The following is a 12618-nucleotide window of genomic DNA, read 5'->3' as shown; positions in this document are numbered from 1 at the left end:
GAGCCCCTGACCATCATTCAACGCACCTCAGGGTGCCACAGCACACCCTGCTTTAGGAAAATGTCTTGTTTCCTAAACTGAAATGCTGCCACCTCTCACAACTCTAGAGGCATGATAGGAAAAAGATTTGGGTGATCTATTAGATTATACTTTATGGAACACAATCCAAGTAAAAGTCGCTTTTAAATCTGCTTCAGTAATAACCAGGAAAACACACTTAAAGGGATACATTAGTTGTATAACTTTATTGAGTAGAATGACTAAAAAAAGCATTAGCTATGTATTGGAGAAATTGTAATGTCACCCAGTCATTTATCCACATGTGGTGGCAATACCCCCAAGTCTTTTTGTTTTGGAAAAAAGTAGGCCTTATCACAAAACAAGATACCCCCTTTGATCCTAAAACAGCACTTCTATCATACTACAGTGGTACCTCTTGTTGCGAACGGGATCCGTTCCGGAGGCCCATTCACAACATGAAAAGGCCGCATCCTGAAGCGTCACATCTGCACACACGCATGACACAATGCGGCCCTTTGTGCATGTGCAAAGCGCGATTTAATGCTTCTGCGCATGTGCTCAGGTTACGGACGCGCCGAACCCGAAAGTAACCCGTTCCGGAACTTCCAGGTTCGGCGCGTCTGTAACCTGAAAAGACGCAACCCACAGCGGACGTATCATGAGGTATGACTGTACTCACAAACTGATCAACAGCTTTCCCAGAAGGATCAATGCAGCATAGCTTACAATTGCAAGGTATTAGAAGACTGTAAATGCAGACCTATTTGAGCTCTCACAACCCTGGGACTTAACATTAATGGACAAAGTGTCAAACCATGTCTAAGAGAGTTGAATAGACAAGAAAACCACTGCTTTTTAATCAACCTGGCACAGTTTTATCCCCTAATTTAACCTATTGTAGGTATTATGTCAGGCCAATTAGTGTTATTGTTGGCTTACAATATGCTCTCAGATATTCTCTACATTTATTCCATTATTTTTGAGATTTCTGGTCTTTTTGTTCTCTCACTCTTCCAGTCATCATGGCCAGTTCTATGTATTCTACCATTTTTACCCTCCACTCGTTCACAGTTGGAATGTCAGGCGTTTTCCATTTCTGTGCCAGCAGTATTCTAGCTGCCATGCTTGCGTACATAAATATTCTATGATCCTCCTTTTTAATTTCCTTCCCCATCAAACCCAATAAAAATAATTCTGGTTTTTTAGGGAACGTGTATTTTAGCAATCTTTTTATCTCATTATATATTTGTTCCCAGAATGGTTTTACTATTTTACACTGCCACCACATATGATAAGTATCCCCTTCTTCCACTCCCCTACCCACGCATGTTCTGTAAAAAAAAAAAAAAAAGGTGCGGCCTAGTCAGTTCTCCTGGCTGGGCAATGCTGAGGCCTATTCAGTTGGCTGGGCAATGCTGGGCCTTGTTGCTGCAAAAGGCCTTTTTTCAGTTGGTTGCTGTGGAATCTTGTGATGTCACCGATTGTCTGCAGCCAATGCAGACGCTGCTTCTCCATTCTATTTCCCAGCATGCACTTTTGTCTGATTGGGGAGGTTTTGAACATGGGGTTTTAGGTTTTTTACTTTGCACAGGTGTGACATCTGTCTTTGAAAACGGTATGGGCTTGCTCTCATAGTCACATTTGACTTTGTGTCAAAATTTGAACGCAATCGGTCAAGCGGTTTCATTGAACATTGGAGACGAACACACATGCTCAGTTTACATTTATATATATATATATATATATATATATATATATATATATATATATATATGAAAGGCTGGACTAGATGAATCCCAAGCCGGAATTATGATTGCAGGAAGAAATATCAACAACCTCAGATATGCAGATGACACAACCTTGATGGCAGAAAGTGAGGAGGAATTAAAGAACCTTTGAATGAGGGTGAAAGAGGAGAGCGCAAAATATGGTCTGAAGCTCAACATCAAAAAAACCAAGATCATGGCCACTGGTCCCATCACCTCCTGGCAAATAGAAGGGGAAGAAATGGAGGCAGTGAGAGATTTTACTTTATTGGGCTCCTTGATCACTGCAGATGGTGACAGCAGTCACGAAATTAAAAGACGCCTGCTTCTTGGGAGAAAAGCAATGACATCACCTTGCCTACAAAGGTCCGTATAGTTAAAGCTATGGTTTTCCCAGTAGTGATGTATGGAAGTGAGAGCTGGACCATAAAGAAGGCTGATCACCGAAGAATTGATGCTTTTGAATTATGGTGCTGGAGGAGACTCTTGAGAGTCCCATGGACTGCTAGAAGATCAAACCTATCCATTCTTAAGGAAATCAGCCCTGAGTGTTCACTGGAAGGACAGATCCTGAAGCTGAGGCTCCAATACTTTGGCCACCTCATGAGAAGAGAAGAATCTTTGGAAAAGACCCTGATGTTGGGAAAGATTGAGGGTGCTAGGAGAAGGGGACGACAGAGGACGAGATGGTTGGACAGTGTTCTCGAAGCTACGAACATGAGTTTGACCAAACTGCGGGAGGCAGTGCAAGACCGGAGTGCCTGGCGTGCTATGGTCCATGGGGTCACGAAGAGTCGGACACGACTAAACGACTAAACAACAACATATATAGATACAACATTGATAGAACATGGTTATAGGCCTCCTAGGGCAAATGACAACTTGCGGAATGATACCTGTTTAAAAACTGAAATGATTTAACACTTAAATGTTATTAAATATACATTTGGTGCTTCAGGGGGTGTGTAGTAAGTAAAAATGATAACATATTTTGGGGGGAGTGATTACTGAAGTACGCACATGGTACATGCTCCAGTGTTGAAGTCAAAATACAAACTTGCTTTCAGGCAAACAGTAAGTCTGCAAATAAGGAGAATTCCAGGACCACCGAGTGGCCAACTTTGTAGAAAGCATACTATGTCAGATTAGAATAATCCTTCCCTTACCTAGCTGACCTGTTTTTTTCTAGTCCCAGTTCTACAAACTGAATTCTACAGAAATAAAAACTTAATACAGGCAACCCCCAATTTATGCACGGCTTACATTCCAAGGCACCACACATTTAAGTGAAACTGCATATATTTGAAGCACCATTGAAAAAGCCTGAAAACCTTGTTTTGTCCCTGTGAGGGATAAGAGATACCGGGAGCCCCCTCCCATACTGAATACAAGCTCCTCCCCCAGCAGGGAGGGGGAGACCTCGAGTGGCGATTCAGGAGGTGGAAACGGGAGCAAGAGTACCTTAGTGGAGCACAGGCACCGCCGGGGAAAGGAACAAGGAAGCAGGGAGACGGTAGGGAAGAGGCCAATCCCAGCTACTCCGGAATTGCGTAAAAAGCGCAGGGGGTGGAGATTCAGCATGCCTACATTTGCTGGGGGAGATTCAGCATGCCTACATTTGCTGGGGGGAAACGCGCGAATCGCCATTCGGAGGTACTGAGGAAGACTGACAGCATGCACCACTATCTGTAAATAAAACTGCCTTGAGCACTGTACATACACAGCACCAATAAAAGGATAAAATGCCGAGCTGTGTGGAGTCGTTACTCTGAAGTAGCCCACCCAGGCCACTGTGACAGTCCCCACCCCATTCTGCCTGTTTGTGACATTTTCGGGTCACTTCTGGGTTGGGGTTGCTTTTATATCCACGGCGTGAACTAATTAAGAGGCTGTATACTCATGGATCAATGCCTTGTCGTGGCGAAGGGGCTTGAATAACTCAGAGAAGCTATGAGCTATGCCATGCAGGGCCACCCAAGATGGACAGGTCATAGTGGAGAGTTTTGACTAAACGTGATCCACCTGGAGAAGGAACTGGCAAGCCACTCCAGTATCCCTGCCAAGAAAACTCCATGGACAAAGACAACAGGCATATAAAAGTTATGACGCTGGAAGATGAGCCCCTCAGGTCGGAAGGCGTCCAACATGCTACTGAGGAAGAGCGGAGGACAAGTACAAGTAGATTCAGAGCTGATGAAGCGGCTGGGCCAAAGCCGAAAGGACGCTCAGTTGCGGATATGCCTGGAAGCGAAAGGAAAGTCCGATGCTGTAAAGAAAAATATTGCATAGGAACCTGGAATGTAAGAACCATGAGTGGAGGTAAGCTGGATGTGGTCAAAAATGAGATGACAAGAATAAATATCGACATCCTGGGCATCAGTGAACTAAAATGGAAGGGAATGGGCGAATTCAGTTCGGGTGACTATCATATCTACTACTGTGGGCAAGAATCCCGTAGTAGAAATGGAGTGGCCCTCATAGTCAACAAAAGAGTGGCAAAAGCTGTAATGGGATGCAATCTCAAAAATGACAGAATGATCTCGATACGAATCCAAGGCAGACCTTTTAACATCACAGTAATCCAAGTTTATGCACCAACTACCGGTGCTGTCGAAAGTGAAATTGACCAATTCTATGAAGACCTACAACACCTTCTAGAAATGACACCAAAGAAGGATGTTCTTCTCATTACAGGGGATTGGAATGCTAAAGTAGGGAATCAAGAGATAAAAGGAACAACTGGCAAGTTTGGCCTTGGAGTTCAAAACGAAGCAGGGCAAAGGCTAATAGAGTTCTGTCAAGAGAACAAGCTGGTCATCACAAACACTCTCTTCCAACAACACAAGAGAAGACTCTACACATGGATATCACCAAATGGGCAGCATCGAAATCAGATTGATTATATTCTCTGCAGCCAAAGATGGAGAAGCTCTATACAGTCAGCAAAAACAAGACCTGGAGCTGACTGTAACTCAGATCATCAGCTTCTTATAGCAAAATTCCAGCTTAAACTGAAGAAAGTAGGAAAAACCACTGGGCCAGTAAGATACAATCTGGATCAAATTCCTTATGAATACACAGTGGAAGTGAGGAACAGGTTTAAGGATTTAGATTTGGTGGACAGAGTGCCTGAAGAACTATGGATGGAGGCTCGTAACATTATACAGGAGGCAGCAACGAAAACCATCCCAAGGAAAAGGAAATGCAAGAAAGCAAAATGGCTATCCAACGAGGCCTTACAAATAGCGGAGGAGAGGAGGCAAGCAAAATGCAAGGGAGATAGGGAAAGATACAGGAAACTGAATGCAGATTTCCAAAAAACAGCAAGGAGAGACAAGAGGGTCTTCTTAAATGAGCAATGCAAAGAAATAGAGGAAAACAATAGAATGGGGAAAACCAGAGATCTGTTCAAGAAAATTGGAGATATGAAAGGAGCATTTCGTACAAAGATTACCATAATCAAGGACAAAAGTGGTAAGGACCTAACAGAAGCAGAAGACATCAAGAAGAGGTGGCAAGAATACACAGAGGAATTATACCAGAAAGATATGGAGGTCTCGTACACCCCAGGTAGTGTGGTTGCTGACCTTGAGCCAGACATCTTGGAGAGTGAAGTCAAATGGGCCTTAGAAAGCACTGCTAATAACAAGGCCAGTGGAAGTGATGATATTCCAGCTGAACTATTTAAAATCTTAAAAGATGATGCTGTTAAGGTGCTACACCCAATATGCCAGCAAGTTTGGAAAACTCAGCAATGGCCAGAGGATTGGAGAAGATCAGTCTACATCCCAATTCCAAAGAAGGGCAGTGCCAAAGAATGCTCCAACTACCGCACAATTGCGCTCATTTCACACGCTAGCAAGGTTATGCTTAAAATTCTACAAGGCAGACTTAGGCAGTATGTGGATCGAGAACTCCCAGAAGTGCAAGCTGGATTTCGAAAGGGCAGAGGAACCAGAGACCAAATAGCAAACATGCGCTGGATTATGGAGAAAGCTAGAGAGTTCCAGAAAAACGTCTACTTCTGCTTCATTGACTATGCAAAAGCCTTTGACTGTGTCGACCACAGCAAACTATGGCAAGTTCTTAAAGAAATGGGAGTGCCTGATCACCTCATCTGTCTCCTGAGAAATCTCTATGTGGGACAAGAAGCTACAGTTAGAACTGGATATGGAACAACTGATTGGTTCAAAATTGGGAAAGGAGTACGACAAGGTTGTATATTGTCTCCCTGCTTATTTAACTTATATGCAGAATTCATCATGCGAAAGGCTGGACTAGATGAATCCCAAGCCGGAATTAAGATTGCCGGAAGAAATATCAACAACCTCAGATATGCAGATGACACAACCTTGATGGCAGAAAGTGAGGAGGAATTAAAGAACCTTTTAATGAGGGTGAAAGAGGAGAGCGCAAAATATGGTCTGAAGCTCAACATCAAAAAAACCAAGATCATGGCCACTGGTCCCATCACCTCCTGGCAAATAGAAGGGGAAGAAATGGAGGCAGTGAGAGATTTTACTTTCTTGGGCTCCTTGATCACTGCAGATGGTGACAGCAGTCACGAAATTAAAAGACGCCTGCTTCTTGGGAGAAAAGCAATGACAAACCTAGACAGCATCTTAAAAAGCAGAGACATCACCTTGCCGACAAAGGTCCGTATAGTTAAAGATATGGTTTTCCCAGTAGTGATATATGGAAGTGAGAGCTGGACCATAAAGAAGGCTGATCGCCGAAGAATTGATGCTTTTGAATTATGGTGCTGGAGGAGACTCTTGAGAGTCCCATGGACTGCTAGAAGATCAAACCTATCCATTCTTAAGGAAATCAGCCCTGAGTGCTCCCTGGAAGGACAGATCGTGAAGCTGAGGCTCCAATACTTTGGCCACCTCATGAGAAGAGAAGAATCCTTGGAAAAGACCTTGATGCTGGGAAAGATGGAGGGCACAAGGAGAAGGGGACGACAGAGGACAAGATGGTTGGACAGTGTTCTCGAAGCTACGAACATGAGTTTGACCAAACTGCGGGAGGCAGTGCAAGACAGGAGTGCTTGGCGTGCTATGGTCCATGGGGTCACGAAGAGTCGGACACGACTAAACGACTAAACAACAACAACATACTCATGTAAGATAGAGGCTAACTTGTACCTACTCTTCCATGTGACCTATAAATGTTAAACACAAAGGGTGAACTATTGTGTTTCTTGGGGAAAAGGAAGGGAACTGACAGAAAACCACATAAAAATACTTGCTTTGAAGTATCACTTAGACCAGGCATCCCCAAACTGTGGCCCTCCAGATGTTTTGGCCTACAACTCCCATGATCCCTAGCTAACAGGACCAGTGGTCAGGGAAGATGAGAATTGTAGTCCAAAACATCTGGAGGGCCGAAGTTTGGGGGTGCCTGAACTGTAAGATTTGCCAGTTTGACTTCTTTCCAGGTATTCTAGAGATATGAAAGCTCCCACTCTTAATTCATTTACCGTACTCTGATACTGGTGCAGAGGCTAACTATGTCAAGTCACACCATGCTTAAAAAGGATTATGAACTACCCTTAGCCTCCTTCCCCCAACTTTACTTTCATTTTTATAACCTAGCCATGCTATACTGTAACATATTTCAGTCCAAGTGTTTTAGCTGAAACTAGTTAGCAAACCATCTTTCAATAATAGCTATAAACTGTCATTTGGATCTAACAGCTGATTCAGATGTAACACTTAACCATAGTTAACAATGAAACATAGTGGGAAGGAATATATAAAATAGCAGTGGATAACCTTTGACCCTCCAGGCATTGATGAACTACAAGTTCCATCAGCCCTAGCAAGCATAGCCAATGACAAGGGATGATAGGAATTGTAGTTCAGCAAAATCTGCTGAGTCCCTATGCCTGATATAAAAGAAGATGATATGAACAGGAAGGAAATACTCCTGATCCTCTAACCATTGATTGGTTAACTTCTGCATTAGGCCTATAAATAATATAATCAATTTAAAAAATGTTATAAAATATTCATATCATATAAAAATATTACCACACCATCCAATTTTGAATTTTCAGTGTAAAACTTATCTATAAGTGAAACTGCTAATGAAAAAGAAATGCATTATTTAAGTTTTGTTGAATATATCAACTCATTCCACAAACACGCAAATTTTAGTGTTTTAATAGTAGTGGAGATGAATACACATCCGTTTAAGGATCACTTTCATAGTTTTTCAATTATTAGTTATATGCCGCCCATCTGACTGGGTTGGCCCAGGCACTCTGGGCATCTTCTAACAAATTATAAAACCACAGTAAACATCAATTGTGTTGGCTAATCATTTACTCTCAGTAAATCAAATATGCTTTTTCCATCTTCCACCAAAAGCAATATGTACTGTTTCATCATAAAAATGACTAAAATACTTTCGAAAAGTAAAATGTCTTGTGAAAGCAGTGGAGAAAGTATCAGTGTGTGTCCTTTGTAAATTTACTATATTAAACTCCCCAACATGGATAGCTCACTATGCAGTCATTAAATACAAATCAAGTATGTACAGTGGAACCTTGGTTTATGAACACCTCGGTTTACGAATTTTCGGTTTACGAACGCTGCGGACCCATCTGGAATTACTTTCCATTACTTTCAATGGGAAAGTTCACTTCAGTTTATGAACGCTTCAGTTTATAAACAGACTTCCGGAACCAATTACACCCATGCTTCGGGTTAAGTACGCTTCAGGTTGAAGTACTCCACAGTACTTCTGGAACGGATTAATCCACTTTCCATTACTTTCAATGGGAAAGTTTGCTTCAGTTTATGAACGCTTCAGTTTAAGTACTCCATGGACCGTCTGGAACAGATTAATCCACTTTCCATTACTTTCAATGGAAATGTTCGCTTCAGTTTATGAACGCTTCAGTTTATGAACAGACTTCTGGAACCAATTGTGTTCATAAACTGAGGTACCACTGTATTTAGATGAATAAAGAGGACTAGAAATCAAATATGACATGAAACTGCATTATTTAGAATAAACTGTTTTGTCTTACCTTTCCAAATGATCCTTGACCAAGGACTTTAAGTAATTCAAATTGTGCAGGATCTGCTTTTTCACATCCTTCTTTCACATGGTGAGTAATAGGTATCTCTTTCACAACTCCTTCATCCTATTCAAATAAAAATGAATAATAATGACCAATGACATAATAATAATCTTTACTGCCTCCATCTGTCTACTTTACTATTTGTGAAGGGGAAATTATTTATAATTTATTATTCATACAATCTACAGCTAGTGCTATAAAAGCCGCTCTGCCCACAGATGTATAATCATATATACCACTACCACCAATCAGAAGCGCTACTACAAATTATCCAAAAAGTGAGGGTAGGTGATGGGCTGGATGTGAGCCAACAAACTGAAGCTGAATCCTGAAAAGACAGGAGTGTTATACAGTATGTTCAAATTTCTGAAGTCGAGAAGGAGAGAAAACAGCATGTTCTGGATGAGGTTGCACTCCCCTGGAAGGAGCTTGTTTGTAGCCTATGACTATTCCTAGATCCAGCATTGTCACTTGAGGCCCTTGGTGGCTAGGTTTGCCTATTTGCCAGCTACAGCCCCTTTTGGACAGAGATTATTGGTCACTGTACTCCATGCTCTAGGAAATTCCAGGGTGCTCTACGTAAGGCTGCTGAAGTAAACTTCAACTAGTCCAAAATGCAGTGCCCAGATTATTGGCTGGGGTTGCTTTTAGAACTCATATATAACCCCTTGTTTTAAAACAGCTGCCTGGGCCACCAGTTCATTACCAGGTTCAAGGTGCTCATTTTAGTATTTAAGCCCCAAACAACATGGCTCCAAATATCTGAAAGACCACCTCCTTCCTTACAAAACCCTCTTGGTTGTTAAGATCAGCAGAGGGGGGCCCCTTGGTAGTTACACTTCCTGCAAAAATTTGGTTGCCAATGTCCTAGGAGAGGATATTCATTCTCTGTGGCATCCACTAAGTGGTAGAATTCCCTCCCCATGGAGGTGTGTCTGGCCTCTTCACTATACTGTACAACTGTTCAGGAATACTGATGACACACCTCTTTACCCTGGCCTTTGGCACCTGAGATTCATGTTTACAGAACTCCACCTATTCTGGTGAATGTAGAATGTTTTAACTGTTTTTAATTCTGAATTTCAAAGTGCTGTAACACACCCTGAGAACCTGCTGGTGAAGAGCAGTGATGAATAATATTTAAATAATAATAATGGGAAGGACAATTCAGGCCTCTATGATCTTTCATAGGAGACTGTTTCTTTTTCTATTGAAAAGATCCTGTTTTTAGGGCACCACTGAGTGGGGAGGATACTGCAGGCAATAGTTACAATATTGCCCAAGTCCTCACAGGGACATAGTCTCTAGCAGATCCTTATATTGGTTGTGAGGAAGCAACAAGATTATCAGACTTTGAGATTAATATACTGTACATTCCTTGTCTACAAACAGAAAATAATGTTTAAGATGTGTAACAACAAATCTGCTTTGTTTTTAAAGAACTCAGTTTCTTCCAACAATGCACTGAAGATATAAACACCACTAAGAACTTCAAGTATATTTGATACTGACATCAGAGCCTCTGTCTTTCCCTCACATAAGATTAGAAGGCATCTAAGTACTGTCCTCTCACATATTGAAAATTCATCCCTCCTTTTCTTAAGGAAAAAACAGTTAAAACGCTAGTATTCATGTTGCCTAGTGACAGAAAAAACAGAAGTCGTATCAATAAGCTCTAATAAAATCTTTAATAGCTACTGATGCCACACACAAGACATTCAACAATGCTGTTTTCATATTTCAATAAACTAGAACATTTGCATGAAAAACCATTTTAGTCATTCATTTGTTTCTATTTTCTTCTTCCACCTTAAGTTACTATCCTATGACATCACAATTTGTTTCTGTGGAACTTGGCAATAGTCATTAAATAAGAATTCAACAGGAAAAAGAAATCATACAGTTGTCCATGGAATAGTCTCCTGTGATATAAATCCCAAACACGAAGGTCCTGGCTGAGTAATTTTAGATCCCATATTCATTAATTTGAAAAAACTACATCCAGTGAATCCTAAGAATTGAGTAGCAACCACGTAATGTAACAAAAGAAAAGAACTTGGACACTCAACAGCTGTTCAGTGTGGGCAGCAGCAAAAGAAGCAGAGCATAAGTATCAGGGAGAGAAAACAGGTTTTATCAACAGCATAGTGCTCTCTCTCTCTCTTTTTTTAGAATAATGTTTATTTATTTTTCAATCAAACAACAATATTATATACATTTTTCATACAACTAGTAAGAAGAAAAAGAAAAGAAAGAGGAAACCAAGGTATATGTAAACTTGACATAAAGATATAAGCTCAAAATGTGAGTTATTTATTTAAGAAAAAAAGAAAAAAATACTAATATAGAAAATATTGAAATAATAATTGACTAAAAAAAGACTCTGGACTTCCTGTTATCTCCAGCAGCTTGCCTTTTGTTCGTTCATTATCGAATGTATATACAATCAATGCTGTTTCTACTTTCGGTGTCTTCACATTCTAATTCTTTAAACTTCCACATATCTATTAAATCAACCTATATCCTTACCAGTTCACTCAAACGCTATCATAGTAATTTTATCTTCAGTATATTTTTTAACATATTTCTTGTATCTATCCCATCTTTTAACAAATTCTTCCTTAACTTTTCCTCTCAAACTATTTGTTAGCTGTGCCATTTCGGCCATTTCCTGCAATTTGTTTTGCCACTCTGTAATTTTTGGGGCCTCTCTTTCTTTCCATTTTTTGGCAATAACCAAACGAGCCGCTGCTAAAGCATATAATAGAATTTCTTTTTATTGTGATGGTATCTCTTTTTGAAATGTTATACTTAGTAGGAAAATCTCTGGTCTTTTGGGGATATTTCTCCCCAAATTTTTTTGCATCTCATCATGAATTTTATTCCAAAATTTCTTAATGATTTCACAAGTCCACCACATGTGAAATCACTTTACTTTTGTTTCAGATTGAGCCTTCTGCACATTTTGTTTTTTAAAAAAATAATATTTATTGAATTTTACATAAAGAAAAAAAAGAAAAAAAGAAAAATTAAAAATAATAATACAGAAATAAAAAAGGCAAAAATGACAATATTATCACATCTTATCTCTTCAAACTACTTCACGTCACCTTCTTACAATCCTTGTTAATAATTAATTCTTACCATTTCCAAATCTTGGTTGAACATCATAAAATTACATCCTATCTCCCAATTCATAACCTTATTCTTAAATCATTCTTATTCAATTTTATATAGAAAAGTGGAAGAGAAATAGAAAGAAAAAGCCAAAATAAAAATATAGAAGACATACTTATATTTTCCAATTTCTAATCTAAACATTTCGGACTTCCTCATTTCCCCTTCTTGAGTTCCTTATTCATAACTAATTATTGCAGTTTCCAAATCTAAAATAATCTAAAATAACATTCTTTCTCCCAACTTATAACTTCTTATTGATCAATTACCCTTCATACTTCTCTTTACTTTTATTACCCATTATTCTATCCAAAAATATTCATAATTAATTTTCAAAATCTTTCCCCCCCTTTTTATTCCCACCCTCAAAACTAAATCTACCCCCTTTCCTTGGAATCGGTCTCCAGAGATTTCAGCCAGCTCCTTAATACTTTCCAAGTTCAGACCGTGTTTTGTCCACCTATAGAAATCACCCCGGTTCCTCCTCATCCCACTCCTGTTCTGTCCAATCCAAACTTTGCTCAGCCCTTCCCCCCCTTGCTGTATTCCCAACATTTTATC

At 40.1% G+C, this 12618-nt stretch overlaps 1 protein-coding gene across 1 annotated transcript in view; it reads right to left on the bottom strand.

The window, feature by feature from the left end:
• The window catches only part of RPS6KA6 (ribosomal protein S6 kinase A6), a 59016-nt gene that overhangs the window by 30441 nt on the left and 15957 nt on the right, over positions 1-12618 (bottom strand). Inside the window, exon 3 of the mRNA XM_035113870.3 lies at positions 8827-8943. Coding sequence (XP_034969761.2) covers positions 8827-8943 — 117 coding nt within the window. The remainder of the gene's footprint in view (positions 1-8826; positions 8944-12618) is intronic.

Source organism: Zootoca vivipara, chromosome Z2, assembly GCF_965207765.1.
Source record: "Zootoca vivipara chromosome Z2, rZooViv2.hap1.1, whole genome shotgun sequence".
Classification (NCBI taxonomy): Eukaryota; Metazoa; Chordata; class Lepidosauria; order Squamata; family Lacertidae; genus Zootoca; species Zootoca vivipara.
Note: the sequence above shows the minus strand (reverse complement) of the source record. Positions and strands in the feature narration are given on the sequence as shown.